General features: G+C 43.9%; 1 protein-coding gene across 3 annotated transcripts; it reads right to left on the bottom strand.

Moving 5' to 3' along the window:
• Positions 1-890: 890 nt before the first annotated feature.
• Positions 891-24,135, bottom strand: USP20 (ubiquitin specific peptidase 20). 3 transcript variants are annotated; one of them, XM_075835149.1, is made up of 25 exons: positions 24,036-24,135; positions 21,518-21,705; positions 20,879-20,932; positions 20,733-20,795; positions 20,494-20,631; positions 19,461-19,557; positions 18,896-18,965; positions 17,063-17,176; positions 16,255-16,333; positions 15,728-16,079; positions 14,788-14,925; positions 14,177-14,289; positions 13,765-13,937; positions 13,582-13,676; positions 13,032-13,065; positions 12,617-12,662; positions 12,313-12,493; positions 9,315-9,441; positions 8,531-8,700; positions 7,700-7,781; positions 6,881-6,989; positions 5,722-5,824; positions 3,959-4,030; positions 2,374-2,573; positions 891-1,326 (listed from the first exon to the last, which is right to left on the bottom strand). In XM_075835149.1, exons 2-24 carry the CDS (start codon positions 21,596-21,598, stop codon positions 2,413-2,415), a joined length of 2,652 nt encoding a protein of 883 aa, XP_075691264.1. In that variant the 5' UTR covers positions 21,599-21,705; positions 24,036-24,135; the 3' UTR covers positions 891-1,326; positions 2,374-2,412. The 3 variants fall into 3 exon arrangements, with proteins under 3 accessions (XP_075691264.1, XP_075691262.1, XP_075691263.1); XM_075835147.1 differs by having other exon boundaries at positions 2,402-2,573; XM_075835148.1 differs by lacking the exon at positions 24,036-24,135 and adding an exon at positions 23,402-23,484 and having other exon boundaries at positions 2,402-2,573.
• Positions 24,136-24,145: the final 10 nt, after the last annotated feature.

The following is a 24,145-nucleotide window of genomic DNA, read 5'->3' as shown; positions in this document are numbered from 1 at the left end:
GGCGTTGCAGGGGAAACGCCCGGCTGGCCACAGTTTCCCCTGAAAGCGAGACCTGGGACGATCAGGTGGTCACCCCATGGGCCGCATTCTGACCGGTGTTGTCTGTGACGACACAATCACTTTAACACACAGTGTATACATTGTGCCTGCAGTGTTCATTTTATAGGCTCCCTTCTAAAATGAGAATCCTGGAATTTTACAGAAGCCCTTCCTTATTGTTCTGGACGATCAAAAATTCCTGGTTGGGGATATCCGCGCCCCACAGTCCGGACCCGTGATGTCAGTTCAATCAGAACATTTGCTGTTTGTATTTTCGATGGGTATCGAACTTGCAAGACTGAAAAACGGATTCCAAAGCAGTGAAGAAGTTTTGTTAGGTTTCTATTTATTATATTTAACATTTCCCCCAGCCCAAGCTGTGTAATACTGTATATCTGTACAGACGGTATTACTAGAAGACATGCACATCACAGTGAGGAGGAACGAGTCTGAGGCAGCAGACCGCACATTGGGGAAAGAGCTGAAGAAGTCTAAGTGTAAACTACATCCTCTAGTGATCAGGGAAGAAAAGAATCAGGGCAATTGTGCCTGACACAACGTACATCCCCCTGCTGCTGCTACAGCAGTGGTCTGCGGCGTGCCAGCTACTTTGAAACTACAACTCCCAGCATGCCTGGAGCTGTAGTTTCACAACAGCCAGCAAGTTGCAGACCAAAGCCGTACTATAACAAGTTTGCAAAGTGCATCATCATTTACTTTCAAGTCCTTCATCTGTGACTACTGCTAAAATCCTTGCTTGCGGGCCGGCATTGCCCGCTACTGCGGGCAGCAAGCATGGCTGCCCATGGAAAGACGCAATATTTAAATTTCTTTACCAAGGGTCTTTAAAGTGAGTGCAAATGATGGTTTATTGACAAGGCAATATTAGTAGTAAGACAAGCTGGCGGCCGGGCAAGTCTATACCTACTCCACCACAAGGCTAGGCTACACCCTGCTGTAATCCACTGCCGTTCCTCTAGGTCCGCTGCGGCGTAGGGCATGCTTAACATACAGCTCTGCCTCCTCAGGCGTAAGTATCTGCATACATAGCTTATTACATTGGTGAGTTTCAGCTTACATTGACCCACAGTTTAGTAAACTAATGACCTGGGAAGTTAACATTTTTATATGTTTAAAAGATAGATTCGCTATCTAACGTACGTTCCGGACGATGCGAAGGATAAAACACAGTGTCTGTGCACACAGCTCATCTGAAAGTGCTTCTAGAAGTGCGGTAACCTGGCGCAGTAGTCAACGCTACCACTAGGGGTCGAAATCCACGTGGACCTGTATGGAAAAAAAAAAAAAAAAAGGACCATGTCAGGTTTTGTTCACACCCACGCTCGGGTCTTCCGTTGTTCTGCTCCCGCTCTCCACTAGTCTGTCTGGAATGTGTGGCCACCGCAACCAGGCAAAATGGGGGGGGGGGGGGGGGGGGGGGGAGTCGAGGGGTTCTCCATATAGGTGCGGGTCCCAAAGCTGGGACCGGCATCTATCAGGCATTTATGGCATATTCTGTAGATATGCCATAAATGTCTAAGTTGGAAACACTCCTTTAATAGGTTCCGTTGGGTTTCCGTCAAGGTGTCTGTCATTGTGCTGGACACAAAATCAACGTAATCTGCGACGGTGGCCCAGAACGGAGCCACTGACGCAGATGTGAACGGAGCTTTAAAGGTACAGTCACACGCGGCAGATTTTGATTCAGAAATTTTCTGTGACTGAAAATCAGTCCATTCACCTGAATGGAACTTGCAGAAAACCACGCTGCAGAAACAACCCCATTCATATGAATAGAACTGATTTTTGTAGCAAAATCTGCTGCGTGTGACTGCACCCTTAGGGAGTTTCTATTAAAATAGAGACATCAGTGTCATACCCTAATAGAGTTATACTAGTGGATACAAACATCCATTAAACACCCCCCAAAAGTGCCAAAACAGAGACAGAACTTCCTGGGTGTAGAGTCACATGGTATACCACATGATCACTCTAAGCTAGTCAGCTACTCGGAAAAATATGTGATCCAGTCTGAAGGGTCGTAGAGTGTCACATGATCCTTTCCAGATCTTCTAACTGGCTGAGAGGGATCATGTGATACACCAAGTGACTACACAGGGAAACTTTATTTTCAGCTTCTCCCAGTGTGGATCGATGGGGGGGCTGTTTATTCAATTCAATTACTATGACTAGTATAGCCCGGTCATATTCACTAGCAATATGCCATCAATGTCTGTCATGACACAACCCGTTTGGGGACTGTCGTTTACATATAGTACCGGAGGACCTCATTACTAAATAAAGTGCCTCTTCCCCTATATGACAGATTCTTACAATTAGGCTGAAACACAAGGAGAATGACCTTGGCCACTGCTAGCCAGCTCGGGTCTCAGCTTCTATCTTCTGCTCTCCGTGTAGACTCTCCAACTCCGGAGGCTGTGCTATGGTTTGCCGAATTGCTATCTCTGGGCCACCTCCGTATATGCTAAAGAGGTAGTTCCAGGTCTCTTCAGAGATCTGCCCATAATCTGCCCCTGTACAGTAAAATAAAATACATTTAGCCATATAAAGTAATGCAAAACCACATAGAAATTGTTAAATGGGTGTCCACGATTAGAAAACCATGGCTGCCACACCTGTCTATGGGTAGTGTCTGGTATTGCAGCTCATTGAAGTGAATGGGGCAGGAGCTGCAATACCATACGCAACCTGAGGACAGGTGTGGTGCTGTCTTTGAAAGAAAGCAGCCATGTTTTTCTAATCCTGGACCACTCCCTGTCCTCACTGTATAATCCAGTTAGCTCACAGCCCTCGCCAAGTAGGCAAAATATGATCAGTGGTGATAATGCAACCAGTCAGATTGCTGATTTCATTTTAAGGGTATGTTCACACGGCAGCCTCCGTTACGGCTGAAATTACGGGGCTGTTTTCAGGAGAAAACAGCTCCGTAATTTCAGCCGTAATGGCATGTGCAGGCGCTTTTTGCTGCGTCCATTACGGACGTAATTGGAGCTGTTTTTCCATGGAGGCAATGGAAAACGGCTCCATTTACGTCTGAAGAAGTGACATGCACTTCTTTGACGCGGGCGTCATTTTTACGCGCTGCCTTTTGACAGCGCCGCGTAAAAAAAATGACCGTCAGCTTTTGAGACACATTTTCGGACATAATTCGGGGCTAAAACGCCCGAATTACGTCCGTAAATAGGGTGTGTGAACATACCCTTAGATTTCTCCACTTTGGACAAATCCTTTTTAATAGAAGGGTGCCATGACAATAAGCTAATCACAAGGTTTCCCAATGCTGGTACTCTCAGCGATCAGCATTAATCTATGGGGCAACCCAGCAATAAGTGTTCAATTCATCTGCAGCGCCACCACAGGAAAAATGAAGCATTACACAGTAATGTACACATGTGCCGGGTCTTCTATTACAAGAGACGGTCTCTATAGCTGCTTTTCGGAACGGCCCCCACAGGGTTTTCTTAACCAGACAACTCATTTTTGACTGCTGCAAATCGGATGGGTTGATATGGGAATACCTGCACTTTTTTTTTTTTTTTTTTTTTCATATTTTCTTTCCGAACCATAAAACGAGCAGACACGAGTGAATGTCATGGCATATAGTCTTGTGAAGGGTAAGGTACCGGCAGGTAATGTTTGTTACCCCACCTTTTATACAATTCAGTATGAAGATGCAAAAAGAGACACTCACGCATGACTCCATCTTGGAAGGACCGGATTTTGTAAAGGCCAAATCCATAGACCCTATACCTATCTGACTGCTTGTGGGTACCAAAATAATAGGTACCAACCAGAAAATAATGAAAAGCATAACACAACCATAGTAGAAGGACACAGGTATTTTAAATGACACAACGAAATACTAGAGTTCATTTCAAGGATTTACATTCATACTAACCCTGTTTGGGCTGCACATGTCCTCCACTCTTGGTCAGTGCCACCTTACTGTTATCGATCGCTCCTGGGGGGTCTAAAAATAAAACAGACGTAAACTGACAAATAAACACCACAAGAGTTTGAACAGCACATTCCAACAAAACGAAACAAAACGTGTATACAGGTGCAAGAACGCCGGTGACTGCACATATACAGCACACCAGAAAATGGCGACAGCACACTGCCAACACTAATTTGATCCTGCCATTCTGCCCTGGGTGATTTTAATTCGTTTAATGCTGTTCCTACAATCCCCAGATATATGTAGGCTCAGCCCCAGTTCTGTGTGTATGTGCAGCGTAGGTTCCCACCTATAGAGGTCGCATTGTCGTGGCAGGTGGGCTCACACAATTTGATCAAAACGTGCGCTAAGAACCTCCCTATTGTAAGTAGATTTAGCAGTAATGCATATTTATATATAGTTAGTGGCTTAGGTGACATTGGTGTCCGCAGTGTGCTGTGTAAATAGACGAAGACAGCTGCCACTCCTGAGGGTCAACCAGCCCGTGACTGGTCCCTCACATAGGTGATAACCAAGGAGATTAATCTAAGGAAGGACTCTAGGGGGATATTTCCTCTCTGATGTTCCCTATTTGCTTCAAGACAATTTAAAGGTTATGTACACCTTTGAGTGGAGTTGTTATTTTTTTAATTAAATGAATGCATTTGTGTTTTTGCACTTTTCTAATTGACTTTCATTAAAAAATGTTTTTACTTTTCACGATATAATTTCTATATATCCTGCATACATAGAAGCTGTATCTTTCTCTCTTTTAGCCGATTCCGTTAGTTCAGCTGAACTGACGGTCCGGCTGAGAGCGGGTTCTGCGTGTGATCAATTACAGCTGGATCCTGTGTTTCAGAGACATGCAGGATTCGCTCTTAGCCGAGACGTTAGTACAGCGGAGCTAACGGAATCGGCTGAGAGAGAACGAGACAGCTTCTATGTATACAGGATACACAGAAGCGGTTTGTTTTTTTAAATTAAATTGAAAAAAGTGCAAAAAACATTGATTTAAAGGGGTTTTCCAGTCCCAATATTTGATGGGTCAGGGTCTGACTCCTGGGACCCCCGCTGATCAGCTGTTTTGAAGGGGCCACAGCGCTCCTATGAACGCTGTTCCCCTTCAGTTCTACTTGCTCACTGTGAATCGTCAACACACATTTAGGGGCGAGTCAAAGTATTGCAGCCTTCTCTCATTCACTTCAATGGTAAAAGGCTGCAATACCTGTGAATCGCCACTAAATGCGTGTTAATGATTCACAGTGAGCAAGAAGAAATGAAGGGGAAGCAGCGCTCACAAGAGCTGCAAAACCTTCAAAACAGCTGATCGGCAGGGGTCCCGGGAGTCAGACCTGGAACCATCAGCTATTGATGGCCTATCCTGAAGATAGGCCATCAATTTTTAGGGACTGGAAAACCCCTTTATTTAAAAATATATATTTCATTCAAAAGGTGTACATTACGTTTAAAGGTATATTTCCTGTATGTTGGGAGGGACAAGGTCAGCAATACATTCAATACCCTGCAGGGCTGGCATCAACCCCATGGAAAGATATGGAGACCCCCCCCTGGAGTTTTTGGTATACTGAGAGCCTCCATCTAAGGCGGACAGTCAGACACCAATGTATACAGATTGTTATGGCCATGTCTGCTGGACTTAGTAGTGCAAGGTCAGGAAGTTTTACTCTTGTGGTGACAGATAAAACTACGCCTGCACTTACCATTGTCTTTGCCTTTGACAAAAGCTTCCCATTCTCGAAACCACTGCATGCTGATACAGTATATGACGCCGGGAGACTCCTCTGCTTGAAAAGCTTTATTCAGCTGAGGGATAGAAACGACAAAATCTCCATTAATCACAGTAACAATGAAGTAATATTCTGGCCGCTATACTCAGATTTCTGCTCTTTAGGTCTCCTATTATTCTTCTCTAGAATTGCCATCAAGTCTTAATAGAAATCCCTCCAGTTTGGGAAAAAACAAGATGAGCAGAACAAAAGGAAGAGTGATGTGGGGCAATAAAGCCAATGACTATTAATGGTGGCACCAACAAAATATTGTCCATGAAGGCCGATCATGTAATACATGGACAAGCTGGGTCCGCCAGAGCGGGGGCTGATCCATGTTAGCGGATTTTTCCAGAGTCCATTTCCCTAATCGGACATATGGAAAGGGGAGTCCTCAGGATACACATTAGGGCCTGTTCACATCTGGGTTGGGGACTCCATCAGGGGCCTCCGTCACAGGTCCGGTCAAACATACTGGAAACCATAGAGCAGCATGTTGCGCTATTTCCGGTAGACGGACACCCTGATGGAAACCAGACAGAAGCCATTAAAGTTAATGGGTTCCATCGAGCGCCAATGGTGTCCGTCATGTAATGGAAACATCGCTGATGGAGTAGAACAACGAAAACACCAACATAGGTGTAAACAGGCCCTCAAATAATGGTTATCAGATCACACCCACATCTGTGTGGAGCCCAACTGTCCCTTAACTTCTGGATTTGGAGCTCCAGCCCCTAGAAAGATCATTAAAAAAAAAAAAAATGGTGTTCAAGTATCATTTTAGAGATGCAGAAACGACCATTTATTTTTTTCTAATATTGCAATCTAACATGCAGAAATATGACATATACCATATAAGCAATTAGATATTGGCTGGAACGTGTGTTCATACCCATATCTATCATGCTCCACCCAAAGTCAATGCTCTCATCTCTCCGATACAGAACTTGTGATACTACAACTTGACTACCAGCCCGGTATATATTTCATTCCCCACCCGTGAAAAAGTTCACAAGAAAAAAACAAAAAAAACTAGTCATTGATGAACATATAAAAATGTAATAAAAGTCTAATGACAACTTTGTAACTTTACCTTAATAAAAGTGTCGATCTCGGTTTTCCTGCGTTTCGCCAAAGCCTCAATTTCAACTTGACATATAGAGCAAACGTACAGGTGGTTCACAGCGGGGCCTCCCCCAAATCTGTAGGGAACAGAATGCAAGATGTTACATATCTGGAGGGGGCAGGACAATACAGCAATGCTTTCCCCTATTACATATGAATCATTATGGGGGAATTCAGCTGAAGGGTGGCCATACTGGAGAAGACAAAGCCATTCAGTGTATGGATTACCATGTACTGCGATATTCGAAGCTATTTTAGCAGTATGTGCAGTTTCTCTAAGCCACAGGGAATAGACGGCTAGCAATCTTTAGCCAATTAGATGTTCTCGCACATAGAACATTTATTTTGTGGATTTGTCCACAAATCAAATGCAAATCAGTTTATTGTTGTTTTTTTTTCAAAACCCTTTAATTTGCATTGTACTGTATACAGATCTCCCATTGAACTCAATAATACATTTGTCTGCAGTGAGCTCCCTCTAGTGGTGGCTGCAGGAATCCAGAATATGATCATGTAACTCTATAAAAGGTATGTAATTAATCAATACAGAATTTTGGAATTGATGCTCATAGATGGAGGTACACTTTAAACTAGAGCGGTCAGATAATAAGCTTATCAACATCAATAGCAGTCATCCTCCAATGCAATATCGTAATATAATAAGACACCATGGACAATTAAGTCTTATGCAGACTGCTATATCGGGACAGTTCTTGGTTATAGTACGGTATAGTCCCTAACACAATGCCCAGAATTAAATCCTGACATATCCTGCTACACATCTCACCTGTTGTACAAATATTCCCATACATTCTGAGGCAGAATCACAACCAGGTCGTCAATATAATGATACTTGTTAGGAGGGATTCCTGCAAAGGGATGAAAATAATTTTAATAGTCAGATATTCTCCTGTAAGTCCCAAGAAACGCTGCAGGGGAATTGAACAGGATACTTTACCCTTCTAACAAAAATTTATTTTCCAAAGTGGACAGCCCCTTGAAGTGTCTGGAGGAAGGCAAGATAGCATAGTGCATGGGACAGGGGCTTGATATTGGAGCGCGTGAAGTATAAAAAGTCACTGACACCTTTACTGCTGCTACACCATAAGCAGTATTTAATTCTTCCATAGAAGTCCCATGATTTTTCTTGTCCCAGCTACAATACCACAGCACCTTGAATCACAGCTAAAATGCAGCATCGTGTTGCAGCTATAATGTAATGGTCCTGCACAATTTCCACTATAAAGAGGTTGTCCCACCATTAAAGATTATATTCATTGCATAGATCATAAAACAATGCTTGGCATTTACATGCGATTAAAAAAACCAACCAGTAAAGAGTTATTACATTTACTTAAAAAGTACGGCGCCACCAGGTGTTCAAAGTGTATAGCAATGTGCACATCCACCTAATGAGATGAGAGCGGACACGAATGATCAGTCACTCTTCCCACAGCAAAGTCTCTCTGCATAGTGTTTACTGCAGTGCAGCCAATAAAATCGTTTCCTGTCCTGCTTGTCAGGGAAGGAGTAAAACCTTCTGCAGTAACATGAAAGTAGAACTGAAGAGTCTGGCCACTGAAGTAGCATGGCAGCCACTCTAATGTCCTAGACCTACCTCCATGACAGCAGAGGAAGCTCTGGTTAGTTATTGGTCCCGGTTCTGCAAAGGTGTTGAACTTGTTAAGCCATTCACGAGAGATATAGAACTGTAGAAGACCCGATTCCTTCAAAGCTGCCAGAGACACAACCTTTTGCCTTTCCCGCTCTGCGTCCTCGCAGCTTTTTCTGTGTACAGGAGACAAGTGACATATCTTCTTTACCATAAGAACTATGAATCTGTGGAATAGCCTATCACAGGAGCTGGTCACAGCAGGAACGGGTGATGGCTTAAAAAAAGGCTTAAATAAATTCTTAGAACAGAATAATATTAGTGCCTATATAAATGTATACAATTCTTATTTGAACATTGATCCATCTGATCGCCACGGGATCAGGATGGAATTTTTTTTCCTTTTTAGGCCTGATTGGTTTATTCTTATGTTATTTTTTTTACCTTCCTCTGGATCAATAGGGGTAAAACAAAGATCTATATTTTACCCATATCCCTTCCCTTTCTCCCATCCCTTGGTTGAACTTGCCTATAGCGACTAATCAGATCTCTTCTTTAATTTTCTAGCCTTTAGGGGAAAGGTCCCTATGACAACACTGGACCACAGAGGCATAGGGAAGGAAGTGTTTTTCATGGGGAATCCAACACAAAAGCTCTTTTGGTTGTTTGACAGTTTTAACACACACTAAAGGGACTTTAGTATAGAAATTGAAGAATTTTTTTACCATGGGAAATTAAATCAATGATCATGAGAAAATCTCCATTTCCCTGTAGTCAGAGTTATGCTCACCTGTAGAAGAGGACGTACGCCTCTGCGTTCTGAACCACGGTCTCATGCACTTCTGTGACGTACTGGTCATCAAACTCATACCACTGACCATTAATCACGTTCTGGCAGTAGGATATGTAATGACCACCTGCAACATGAGATCATTGTGAAAACTTGTCCTGTTTTAAAGCGGTGGTCCAGAAGTAAAGGGGGTTCTCCGAATTCATTTTCCATAAGCATATCACAAAGTATCCCCCTGCTGTGACCCTCAGTGATCATCTGTAATCTGTAGGGAATCCTGGCAGTAAGTGTTCAATTTCCCTGCAGCGCCACCGCAGGAGAAATGAAGCATTACACATTGCCCATTGGGCTTTTTAACTTTGCATTGGCCATAAATGACAATGTTACTTCAAATAAACCAACTTTCTAACTTTATCATTCCAGAACCCCCCTGGCTGTGGCCGCAAGTAAACATTGCAGCCTGTACATGGTCATCCGCCCTCCTCCTACCCTACGTTGTACAGAGCACAGTTCCCTATAGTGACCAATAACAACTTAGCTGAGGAAATCTCCTTGAAGAGGAAGGAAAGTGTTTACCATCCAAGGAGGCAGAGGGTAGATGATGCTTCACGGAGTATAGAAGTCAGTGTAATATTTGCCTTTCTTTGGGGTATTTACATATATTTTGTCCAAAAATTAAACATGTTTTATCGGTTCATGTAGATATTCATTGTATAATGGAAAGTTCTGCAACTTTCTAATATAGTTTGTGTTTCAATTACTCGAAATCTCTGCTTGCAGTCAGTGAATGGGAATATTCATGGCCAAAAGCGTGGCTATAAGGGGTGCAGAGGTAGTAGTCAAACCCGGGAGCCTAAAGGCCTCTCTGCCACATAGGAAGCCACCAGTTTTATAAAAGGCACATGATAAATGGGGGTTACAGATTTTGCATTGGGACCCATTGGTTCATGGTTCACATTCAAAGGTTGAAACCACGTCCAACTCACACAGGTGCACAGTTCGTACCAAGATATAGTCATGATATACTGTAACTCCCCATGAACCTGCGTCAGTTGGACATGTTTTAAGCTTTTGGAGGTGTACCATGAAAAGAGGCGTACCTCTAAGCTCCTGGGCCCCTATGCAAAATATGTACAGTGAAGGAAATAAGTATTTGATCCCTTGCTGATTTTGTAAGTTTGCCCACTGTCAAAGACATGAACAGTCTAGAATTTTTAGGCTAGGTTAATTTTACCAGTGAGAGATAGATTATATAAAAAAAAAAACAGAAAATCACATTGTCAAAATGATATATATTTATTTGCATTGTGCACAGAGAAATAAGTATTTGATCCCCTACCAACCATTAAGAGTTCAGCCTCCTCCAGACCAGTTACACGCTCCAAATCAACTTGGTGCCTGCTTTATAGACAGCTGTCTTACATGGTCACTTGTATAAAAGACTCCTGTCCACAGACTCAATGAATCAGTCTGACTCTAACCTCTACAACATGGGCAAGACCAAAGAGCTTTCTAAGGATGTCGGGGACAAGATCATAGACCTGCACAAGGCTGGAATGGGCTACAAAACCATAAGTAAGACGCTGGGTGAGAAGGAGACAACTGTTGGTGCAATAGTAAGAAAATGGAAGACATACAAAATGACTGTCAATCGACATCGATCTGGGGCTCCATGCAAAATCTCACCTCGTGGGGTATCCTTGATCCTGAGGAAGGTGAGAGCTCAGCCGAAAACTACACGGGGGGAACTGGTTAATGATCTCAAGGCAGCTGGGACCACAGTCACCAAGAAAACCATTGGTAACACATTACGCCGTAATGGATTAAAATCCTGCAGTGCCCGCAAGGTCTCCCTGCTCAAGAAGGCACATGTACAGGCCCGTCTGAAGTTTGCAAATGAACATCTGGATGATTCTGAGAGTGATTGGGAGAAGGTGCTGTGGTCAGATGAGACTAAAATTGATCTCTTTGGTATTAACTCAACTCGCCGTGTTTGGAGGAAGAGAAATGCTGCCTATGACCCAAAGAACACCGTCCCCACTGTCAAGCATGGAGGTGGAAACATTATGTTTTGGGGGTGTTTCTCTGCTAAGGGCACAGGACTACTTCACCGCATCAATGGGAGAATGGATGGAGCCATGTACCGTCAAATCCTGAGTGACAACCTCCTTCCCTCCACCAGGACATTAAAAATGGCTCGTGGCTGGGTCTTCCAGCACGACAATGACCCGAAACATACAGCCAAGGCAACAAAGGAGTGGCTCAAAAAGAAGCACATTAAGGTCATGGAGTGGCCTAGCCAGTCTCCAGACCTTAATCCCATCGAAAACTTATGGAGGGAGCTGAAGATCCGAGTTGCCAAGCGACAGCCTCGAAATCTTAATGATGATCTGCAAAGAGGAGTGGGCCAAAATTCCATCTAACATGTGTGCAAACCTCATCATCAACTACAAAAAACGTCTGACTGCTGTGCTTGCCAACAAGGGTTTTGCCACCAAGTATTAAGTCTTGTTTGCCAAAGGGATCAAATACTTATTTCTCTGTGCACAATGCAAATAAATATATATAATTTTGACAATGTGATTTTCTGTTTTTTTTATATATAATCTATCTCTCACTGGTAAAATTAAACTAGCCTAAAAATTCTAGACTGTTCATGTCTTTGACAGTGGGCAAACTTACAAAATCAGCAAGGGATCAAATACTTATTTCCTTCACTGTAACAGGACCCCCACCTACCATGTGACATATTATACTAGTGTTAGAAGTGACTATACGTTAGGCCACCTCAGGCACCAGGATCCTGGTCCGACTGCTACCTCTGTAACCCCCCATAGCTGACCATGAATTTTCCCGTTCACTGACAGCAAGCAGAGATCTCGAAAATGGTGAGGAATTGAAACACAAAGTATATTAGAAAGTTGCAGTACCAACATTTCTGATTCATTCTTCTCCTCAATAGAAGACATTTGGTGAGGGTCTACTGAGAAGTACTTACTCCCTGCAGTTCCGTGATGACAAATAACAGCCAGTAGGTCATAGGTGGTGATATGGGACACACACTCCTTGGCCAGGAAAGGCCGTAGATTTAGACCCTCCAAAGGAAAAGAAACATGGCTGTTGATCTTGAAGGAGTACATCACCTCGTGTCGGAAGCGCTTCAAGTGTATACAGAGGATCTGAGGAAACAGAGAAACCAAATGAAACACTAATGTATAGAAATGGCAGAAGATAGTAAAGAAAAAACATAAAAGTAGAATGACATATAACAAGCAACAAAGTGATGGGAGTAGACACCTCACCTCTGGCAGCCGCAGAACTTTACAATATTTCACTCCATTTCGTAGCCTGCAAAAGAGGAAATCAGATCGTGTTCAATAAGATTATCAAGATAGATTATATATGGATGTACAGAGAGATATAAGATAGTAACATATCAGATAGATAGATAGATAGATAGATAGATAGATAGATAGATAGATAGATAGATAGATAGATAGATAGATAGATAGATAGATAGATAGATATGAGATAGATAGATAGATAGATAGATAGATAGATAGATAGATAGATAGATAGATAGATAGATAGATAGATAGATATGAGATAGATAGATAGATGTGAGATAGATAGATAGATAGATAGATATGAGATAGATAGATAGATAGATAGATATGAGATAGATAGATATGAGATAGATAGATAGATAGTTCTTACTTTTTACACCGTTCACAGCTATACATGTTATCACCTAAGGGGGAAAAAAAAAGAATCTTAAAATATGGTCTAGATGAGATAAAAAGTTGCCAAAATCCATTTCAATTATAGGTCGCCCTTTGGTGACCTCCTGCTGCTTGTCCCGCTGGATGTTTTATTACAATTGCTGAATTTCTAACACCGAACAGGACGACAAAGAAAATCATATCCAAAAACAACAGGACCGGTTGATGACATTTCACTACAATGCTACACCCCTACAGAACCGCGGGACCCTCAGTAATGGGGAAACATTGAACAATTCCACCAGAAAGAAGGTTTCCATTATTCTTCACTACATCCATATCACACATATGCTGCAATACATAAAGAAAGCTAAGGAGTCTCAATCTGGAACGTCACTCCAATTGTTGCAGATATCTAGCAAGGTTTACGCCTTTAATAAGGGCCCCAGCTTTAAATAACATCAGTCTGGTCAGATCTAAGCAAATTATAAGGTGTATGGACTCTCAAATATTCCATCCGGCTCCCCCAAATAACATTGCTTTACCTTTTAATTCATCAGCAGCAAAGAAAGCAGCAAGGCAGTCCTCCAGGGTGACTACCGGGCCCCAGAACCAGCTTGGGATGCAGGAGACCACAAACCTATGTGATAGATATCCACAGATATATGAAGAATGTAGCTACACTAAAGGTTAAGAGGTTTCTTATGGAGGACGACTGGAGCCGATACCTGCGGATGTAGTCCATGAGAAAGGCCAGCCACCCCTGGGTGTTGTAGTTGTCTCCACAGGTGCCAGGTTTGACAACGGCACTTTGATGGATGGTGGCGTGAAGCTTTGCCAGGTCTTCCTTTCCTGGGATAGGAAGCGACAAGTCCTGAAAGGTCTCGATGGTGGTGGACACCTGAGTCAAAACAGCAAGACAATAAAGTTAAAGAAACACTCCAGGCAAAGCTGATAGTGTGTTATGTCAAGTACAGGGTCTGAGGGGGTGGAGCATGACCAAGGATTCGATCACTGGTGTCATAAGAATACCGGTCAGGCTCCGCCCCCTTAGGCCCTGCACTAGGGATGACACGTACCAGCTTTGCCCAGCGTCCCTTAAATGCTAATTTAATTCAATGCACCGGGCCAAATACATACCCTGTCACATGTTAGACACTGGACCAAGCTCAGAATCGACCCATCGAAGATATCAGAAATGACGCTGCGATATTTGATTTCCGACCGGCGTCTTCCTCCACTTACGACTTGCGCTGCAAAGTGAGATAGCGATGCAATAATGAGAACTGCTTCCCTATTTCATCTCACACAAGAAGCAAATCGCAGGAGCTCAAGATCAGGGGGATAACCTCAAAAATGGTCAGTGGGAGGCAATGGATTGAGATTATTTTTTTAGATCTTGTTAGATCCCGAAGGGCATGGCAACCTAAAGCAAATGATGACCGGCCCATCTCTGTGGAGCATCCCTTAGCTACTGCATTATGTGATCTGGTTGGGGCTGGGTACACCCATTCATTGAACGGGTGAAATCTCCACTGAAATAAATTGGGATTATGGAAAGGGCAAGTGTACTAACATGGCACTTTCCCATTTATTTGGACAGACAGCGAAGGGGAATGGGCAGCCGGATCTCCATTGGCAGCTAGGGCTAAAACTGGCCCATTCCCAGGATCGGTGGGGTGGTCAACAGCCCGGTGGGGTGGTCAACAGCCCCTATCCCCCATAGTCTATAGATCTTAATTTGCACTTACCTTTTTTTAAGACATAGGTGTGTGCTGTGCGTAGTGGGCTGGAGCGCGGCGGGCTGCTGGAGAGTTTCGAGTGTGAGTCAGGAGGGTGAGGACTACAGGGCCGAGAAGAGCAGTGCATGTACGCCTCATTGTCAGGCTCTGGGTGGGTCACAAAAGAAAAAAAATGTAAGCCCATTAGAGGATCAAGGAGACCTAGAAGTGATCTTATATTTATAAATGATACAAAAGGGCCAAACATGAGTGACCATGGGTGCAGTATTGAGAACAAAAGACACATTTCAATATATTATACGATTTACTCAGTGTCCTCTCCCACGTAAGATGGTGTCATTTCTTTTCATAGCTATATAGGATTCTGAGCGACAACGGATATAGCTGCAGTTACAGCTTCCGCAAAGGTTGTCATGCAGCTTTCCTTCACCCCAGAACGGCAAAGCTGCTTAGATATGCAGCAATATGGCAACCGGGGATGTATCACTGCACTCAACAAGCCAGATTTGCTGTTCAGGACTCTAGAAAATCTGGGTGACAACACCTTTGCAAGCTGTAAATGGTAGCCATATTGGTTAAGGTCACATACTCGCCTTTCAAATTCCCTGCCATTCCCCCGCTGCCAGTTTTGTGGTCACCGCTGGCCGCAGCGATGTCATGTCATGCTTGTCACGTGACTGCAGCCGCCAAACAGTGGCAGCAGCAGTGATGTGCCCTCTATACTGAAATGACCTCTGTGGCCAGTGATTGGCGCTACATAGATGGGCCTGAGAAGAAGTTGCACGTTGGGTGCGTCACGTCTTTGCTGTGGCAGAGCACTGAACAGTTGGGAGTGGCACCTGGTAGTCATTCATTGCCTTGTAATCATATTCCGATAAACTGGGAGTGATCATGATTGTATAAAGAAGAAATCTAGACTTGTACCCATGGACACTGTTGCCTGTTTTACCTGGTATCATTGCCGTGTCTACATCCGCATCCTCATCCGCCTGCTCGGAGCTGGTCCTGCGGTGACAATACGACAGTCTTCGCTCTTTCAGCTTTTCCTTCTCAGAGATGGACCTCCCCGCTTCTTCCCGGATCAGCAGCTCCATCTCTGCCAACGAGCCCACCCCTCCTTCCCCATCACCCATCTCTCCACCAGAATCACAGGACAGAAAGTCATCCTCTGTTGTGCCACGCTCCATCTCCCGCTGCTCCTCCCTCTCCTCTTCTTCCCGTTGTTGGTTATAAGAGGGTATAGGTTCCTTAAGTTCTTCATGTAGCTGGTCCATAAGACAACGCAGGAATTCTTGGGTATCCTGCGAATCAAATGAAGGGGATAAAAATTATCATTTAGAGATTTTCCATTATAGCCGGTAAAGCAGAGTGACAACCAGCATGACCACCATTACGGCGGAAATTAGGGTTGTCACCTAGCTTTCCTAGAGTCCTAAAGAAGCCTAGAAAAATGTTTTATTATAGTCTGTGACCCACCTGTTGGGCATAGCCTCGAAATAAAGGGTTAACCAGCTTGATTCCATGGGACAGGCTTGAGGGCACTACATAACTCGGCCTGAGAAGGTGGTGACAGAGTAGAAAGAAAATTAAAGGAACACTGGTGGAGTGAAGCTTTGCCAGGTCTTTCCTGGTATAGGAAGCTACAAGTCCTGAAAGGTCTCGATGGTGGTGGACAAAACAGGAATACAAAGTTAAAGGATCACTCCAGGCAAAACTGATAAACTGGGTTATGCGAAATGCAGAGCCTGAAGGGGCGGAGCATGACAAAGAGAGACTCCTTGTGTCATGCTCCACCCCGCAGTCCCAGGCAAAACACAGGAGGAGATTAACTAAACAAAATGCGCCAGAATTGTGGCTCAAATTGTGCCAATGTTTACTTGCTCGGGTACATGCGGTGTGCCTAATATATTTTGTGTTTAAAATACCTTTTATGCCTCATCTGCATGACTAGAATTGTAAAATGCGCCTAATTACTGTAAAGCGCTTTTATTTTTGAGTAAATATTGCTGTAAAGTACATCAGTCAAGAAGTGGCGTAAGGTAAGCATCCAAAACACGCCAAATTTATCATTCCATATGCGCCATTTTTATAAATTTATCCTGTCTAACTTTAGGATAGTATTAATAAATCTCCGCCATTGTATCCAAATTGCCTGGAGTATTATCCCCACCCCCCCTGCCAACCTCCGTATGTATCTGGAAATTAGGATACATCTAAGGCTCTCCTGTAATTACATAAAGCCGCTGAAACCATTGAAGTCCGGTCAAATATCTCGGCCACTTACCGCTTCTTGTGCCACAATTCTGAAATGAGTTTCTGATAGCTCTTGCACAGGGCTGGCTTCTTGTCTGTCCGCACCAGACCCCCACATTCTAAAAAGAACTGTGTCAACGGAGGACTGCAAGAAGAAATGGCTTCATAAGAAACTTTGTCATGTATATTATTAGAGAAAAATGGCTCTTTCTCCCTTCATCTCCTTCCTAACTGTTCACTCACTCCGAATTTACTGCTTTTATGTCACCTTAAGACAAGACAGACTATCAGCTCACTGGGGAACCAGGATACATGCTGCCCATAGAATTCTATGGAGAGGGGAGGGTGGAGAGCCAGAGAGAGAGTGTGAGAGAGAGAGAGGAAGAGAAACACAGAGACGCTGTGAGCTTCTAGTGAGTATTATATCTCACCCCAGTGCTGGATTCACAGCTACACTGCTCATTACTGCTGTAAAATGTCCTACATGCTGCTGCAGTTTCTAGTAAGTGTTATATCTCACCCTATTGCTGGATTCACAGCTACAGTTCTCAATACTGCTGTGAAATGTCCTCTATGCTGTTGCAGCTTCTAGTAAGGCCTCATGCACACGACCGTGTTCGGTCCGTGATATACGGTCCGCATGTCGGCCGCTTGTCCCGGACCGTACAAAGTACAGGGAGCCGGGCTCCTAGCATCATACTTATCTATGACGCTAGGTGTCACTGCCTATCCACGTAACTACTGTCACACACTAAAACATGATTACAGTACGGGACAGTAGTTCCGCGGACAGGCAGTGACCCCTAGCGTCATAGATAAGTGTGATGCTAGGAGCCCGACTCCCTGCACTGTGTTCGGTCCGGGACATGCAGCCGACATGCGGACCGTATATCACGGACCGAACACGGTCGTGTGCATGAGGCCTAAGTGTTATACCTTTACCCCGGTGCTGGATTCACAGCTACACTGCTCTTTACTGACGTATAATGTCCTCCATTGTTGCTGCTTCTGTATATGTGATACAGATAGAAAAGCAGGATTTTCCTCTTCTCTGTGAGCAGTATATAGAAGACATGATAGCAGTTAGGCACCACCTACTAGCTCAGGAAAAACTGAGAATTAGAGATAGAGCCTGCAGAGGCGAAAACGGCTAAATAATGCAGACTACAAGTCATATAATGGTTAGAAATAAAATTATTCCTCATGTACACACATGCGACAGCTTATTCTGAAAAGTCACTTGAAAAGTTAGGTACGCTTTCAACATTTCTTACTAAGATAAAACCTTAAGAGGAGTAGTTTGCATGGCTTTCTCCAAGAGTGTATGTGGGCTGTCATGTGGTTGTTCCTACCTCAGTGTAGGAGTGCCTTCTCCTCGTGTCATAATCGAAGTAGGGTGATTAGGGAAATAATATATACATTTAAACAGGGGTAGAAGCAAGTGGGTGACTGGGTGACAAAAGACAGGTCAACACAGACTCCAAGATGGCTGCCTGTGGTTACAATGTATGCCCCTAGGTACAGTAGGAAGAACTGCATATGTAACAACCAGGTGTCATGTATAACAGCGGTGTTTCCCATAACAACAAGTCAGATTACGTGTGTCATTCTAGGATTTGTTATCATTTTCCCGATTGGTCAGGGTCCGACTACCGGTACCACCGCCGATCCTGAGAATAACAACAATAGTGGTGTGGTCTATGGCAGTTGACAGGACACCACTGGCTGTGCAAGGAACTGCAGCGCATCTTGTCTTAAGCGAATGGACCCTTCACAGTCGACAAAGTCCAATCGACTGCCATAGACCACACCACTATTGTTATTATCTCTATACAGTCGACATTATTAACCCTCAGAGTCTTACCAGTTGGAAAGCGCTTGTAAAGCTGCATTCATGTAACACGAATTACCAATGTTCTTCATTCCTGTAAGACCTAGAGACCAAAAAAGTGATCTGAATATAAGTATAAGAAGGATCTAACCTTAAATGCAGAAACATTAGTAGTAATGTACAATATGGCCTCCTACAGGGACCGCCGCCATTCACCTTTACTAAACCTTCAACTGACAAGTCTGCCCGGTTATGCAGCAGTGGATGTATCGGTATAACTAGGCAGATTGGCAATTCACAACTCTAGGAAAGCTGGGTGGTAAACATTGTGGGAGCCGTAATGGCAGCCATAGCGATTCTCATCCAGCTTTTTCAAACACAGATACGTGATATAAGATGATGTAAGCTATGCTACGCCAATGTTGGCAAATTTAGAATATCCAGTTCCCTATGACTGCTCTGCTGGTCAAAAAGTAGAAATCTATCATCCTGTAAAATACACACGCGTTATGTGAAGGGTCATTGCTGGTCATATACTGGACTGAGCTAGAGGCTATAGGTGACCACGTGCATCATCTTATGCGAACAATGCACTAACCTCTGGGCTTCAGGTCATCGTCATCGCTCTCTGACTCTCCATCATCCGCCACTGCAATGGGGACTGACTTTAACGGGTGGACAGCAGCAGGTACTTCCTAAAGACAAAAACAAGGCATCAACTAATGTTATTTGTGCCCACTGTTTACAGAGCACATTAGCGGCAGCGATATATACCCTAGTAGGATTATTGCTTTTTACAATACTATGCTATGTATACAATGACGGGAGGAATTACATAATAAAAGATATCACACGCACGTAAGAAGAGGTTCTCTATTCACACAATACATCAAAGGAATCAAAACGAGTGCCGGGACGAGAAGTAGTCCTTGCAGGATCCTAAGGGGGATTTCCTAGCACCTGATACTCCATCTGAAGCATTTATTAGAGTTAAAGGGGTATCCCCAGAATCGACAATTATCACCTATCTATTCTCGACCGCCACTCCATTCAAGCTCCTTCTCACTGCAGGTGGTGCGGTGAGGATGAACCAGGGATTCGGGACGCCCGTTCTCGCGATCATTGTGGGTTCCATGGTGGGGCCCCCAGCGATCAGACAATTATCACCTATCCTGTGGATAGGTGATAATTGTCGATTCTGTGAATACACCTTTAAATGGCAAAATCCTTGCTGCTGCAACTAAAGGGAGTTCACTACATATGGATTTATTATAGGGGTCAATGGAAGGTGTATAGATCTTTATGCAGTGAGCTCCCCCTAGTGGTGGCCGCAGGCAGCCAAAATTGCATCATGTACATTTATGGAGGGAAGAAGGGGATTTGAAGCTCTGTATAATAAAAACAAGGCTCTGACCCCTATAAATAAAATACCTTTTCCAGTCCTAGACCACTACCATTAACCCCTTCACCACCCGATTCAGGAATACTAGTTGCACTTAAAATTCTAGGAGTGGTGGGGCACTTTGCCATCTCCACCAATGCGCCTGGAAACCCCCCCCCCCTTGTAAAATGTCAGCATTTGCCCTTGCCTGGCACCCCTTTTACACAAACACAATGTTACGGAGACGCACACGGTGGCTCAGCTTGGGGGATGTTGACTGGGAGTGAGTAGGAGAAGGTACCCTGGCGTCCAAGAAAACTTCCTTCTCGCAGGCATAACACCAAACCCGGAAAGTGGTCAGGTTCACCGTCAGATTGTGCTTCTTAGCCTGAAAGACCCAAACACAAGAGGTGGCAAATGAATTTAAGTAATGTGCCAGCACCACTGACCCTACTCATATACCAGACATAGGGTTACTGGGTCACCCACCTGGGCATGCAAGGTACTGTGATCAGCATAAGACTCGCCACATCCCACGTACTGGCAGCCATCCTGAAAGCAGAAAGCAGCAGTCAGTCACACAAACCATTCAATGTCCCCCGCACTGAGTGCGTTGCTCGATACCAGCCAGTTACCTGTAGACAAGCCCACAGGTTGGGTCCACCAGCTCCACAAGACTCGCATGATCCCTATAGAAAAAAAAAAGGGAAACGGTGAGATAAACCCCAATGTATAATTCTAGCACTTATGGATGTTAAATTAGAAATGACATCTGCCATGTTGGACTTTTAATAACCTAATATTATTGTGTACACCCCCAGATCAGTAAGGTCACCCTCGGTTCATTTCTAAAAGGACAGAAATCCATGTAAAAGGGTCTATGCCCCTTTTACACCCCAAAATCAGCTGGTATTGGCAAGAGATCCACAAGTTAAATCCTCATTTTCCCTGTAGTTCTGCGCTTTGGTAGTGAATGAGGGTCTAATTCAGTGACTCCGCTTCCATCACCTCACGTGACCTAATGACAACTGAAAACGGGAAACCCCGCCCCTTTTAGAAAATAAAACTCCACCCCTTAATACAGTATAAGCCATAGACACACCCATTTATAGTAATAGGGCAATAAACAGAAAGACTAGGGGTAGTAATGAAGGAAGTTAAGGGGGTATTCCAGACGTTAGGTGATAAATGTTAGATTGGTGGGGGTCCGATCACTGGGACCCCATGCTGATTGCTTGATATGGGGACCCCAGTGCAACCGTTTAATATCTCACCTTAGATTTTAAGATCAGATCCTCCTTGGTGACTTCTCCAATTGAATCCAGATGAGAACAGAATTCGTCTATCTCGCCCATAGTGTTTGAAAGGACCACAGTACAGAGAGGGTGAAAGCCTCAAGTGTCCTCACCAAACCGGAGACGTGGTGGGCAGAGACGTGGTGGGCAGAGACGTGGTGGGCAGCCTGAGGAAACGGGAAGAACATGAGAAGGATTATCAGCCGCTAAAACATTGCTTCAGTAGCCTGCAGACTACAAACTGCAGTAAAATGCATCTGTAGCCTGCGGATGAAGAGGTCGGGGAGCCTCAGAGCATATGGACTGTCCCATTCGTCCCGTAGCAGATACAGGTCACTCCTGCAGTTAACGGAACCATTTACGATATAAGTGATATTAGAGATTTTCTATTAAAGCACCAAAGTGGAGGAAGAAGCTAAATGATCTATATACCATTCATTAGATCTTCTCGTTCTATCACGGTTTTCCTCCTACGTCCGCCAGTTATGATCATTTTCCAGATATGGATTAAGTATTTAGTTACCGAGTCACCCAGGCTTTATGGAATAGCATAGTCCCTGCTCTCTCCTGTAATATGTCATACTGTATTTAATGCAGTGCCTGATCTATAAAGAATAATCAGGTAAGACAATAACTGAAAGTTTTCATTAAAGTTGTACTCCAGCCTCTCATTTATCCACTGGATAGGTGAAAAATGCTAGATCGGTGGGGATCTGAACACTGGGACCCCCACCGATCACCAGAATGGGGAACCCCAGAAACCCTGCTCTCCCCGACTGCGAGATGATGGGCAGGTGGGGTGACGCTCAATTCAAATTCTATGGGGTTGACAGAAACAGCCGAGCTCAGAGCTATTCCAGGAGGCAGCCACTTATGTCCGATATAACAATCATATTTAATTCCTACAATTCCATGCACTGTATCACTACTCTGTCCTGGCTAGACCTACAGCTCTGTCCATCCTGAGCTCCCTGGTTCATGAAAATAATGACAGAAAAATGCATTAGGTAAAAGTGAGCAAAGGATATCACTCTAATGACTAATAACATTATTATCCTCACCATTGTCAAGATCTCTGTTTGCGGACAGTGAACTGGAACATTCTTGCTTACGTCTGTAGCCTGAAAAACCCATACAGACCTAAAACATCTCACAGCTGAGGGTTTGCTATAGTTGTATCCAGTGTAGACAATCCTCTGTGAGCTAAACAGCCTGGATTTAAGATGAATACATTTTACCTTCACTGATACATTGTAGCAAACTATCAGGACTGGAGAGATTTGTGCTGCTGATCTGTTTAGGCTCAGTTCACACTTGCGTTTTCATGTTTCAGCAATCGAAAATCTCAAAAACCGTAAAAAAAAAAAAAAAAAGTCACTGCATTCAATATCCATGCTCAAATCAGTCAAACATAGGGAGATAAGCTGCTGCCAGACACATCAGTCAACACTTCTCTCCTAAAGATCACCTGATGGTAGACATTGGGAGTAGCTCCTGTAAACACAAGATAAAGGTCAGCTGACATTTATCTTATGTGTATGGCCAGCTTTACGGACTGTGTGGATCCAAATCACCATCCATATCATTGTCCACATCCAACTATTCAGGCAAGCATGTATGTGGACATTGATGTGGCTGGTGATTTGTATCCCTAAAATGTCCCTTGAACTGCCAGAGGACAGACCAGGAGGAATTGTCATAGGGAACAGGAAGGAAAGCAATTATATCAATGCACAGGAAGGAAAAAATATATTTATACAATGTGCGAACATACTCAACCGGGTGTTACTGCTTCCTATATACACGCGACAATATCAGCACTGACATCTAAATATATACAACATGTGCAATGTCAGTACATACCAAAGACCACTGCAGTCCTAAGGCCTGGTTCACACAGTGCAGATGTGATGCAGATTTTGCATGTATTTTTTACGCCGGAACCTAATAGAAATATACACAGGAAAGACTTATAGGTCTACTGTCCTGAACCCAATTATGGGTTCACAGTGTGAACAAGGCCTAAGGCTTTCACAACACGGCTCCTGTGCTACACATATCTATAACCTGGTGGTAACAATATGGCCGCTCCACCCAGCTTTCCCAGAGCCCTAAAAGGCAAATCTTCCTAGTTAGCCAAGGAGACGAGGGTGGCGGATACATAACTTGGCAGAATTATCATGCAGGACTCTAAGAAAGCTGGGTGACATCCCCTGTGGGGGATCTAATGGAGACCATTGGTTGTGACCCAGCTTTCCGAGGAACAGATATAACTAGGAAATACCACAATATATTTTTTAACAACTTGACAGATGAAGGTGAATTTTTTCTCCATGCCCAGTCATAACATTCTCTGTGGTATGGGCTATGTACACATTTTTAAATAATACATGCACGATAGGTATATAGATACATTTTATTTCCACCATTGTCCCTGTCAGCTATATGCGTCCTGTGGGGTACACGCCCGTCTGTGGAGGGTCTGGAGGATGCTTACCTCCTCTATGGCATTGTAGCCTGTATACGGGCCCCCATCTTTCTGCAGCTGTTGACGGCTGATTCTTAGCTCCGCCCCCTCTCTGCCAGAGCCGGGGTGGAGCTTGGAAG

The sequence above is a fragment of the Rhinoderma darwinii genome, chromosome 8 (assembly GCF_050947455.1).
Source record: "Rhinoderma darwinii isolate aRhiDar2 chromosome 8, aRhiDar2.hap1, whole genome shotgun sequence".
Classification (NCBI taxonomy): domain Eukaryota; kingdom Metazoa; phylum Chordata; class Amphibia; order Anura; family Rhinodermatidae; genus Rhinoderma; species Rhinoderma darwinii.
This window is presented reverse-complemented; position numbering and strand designations above follow the sequence as displayed.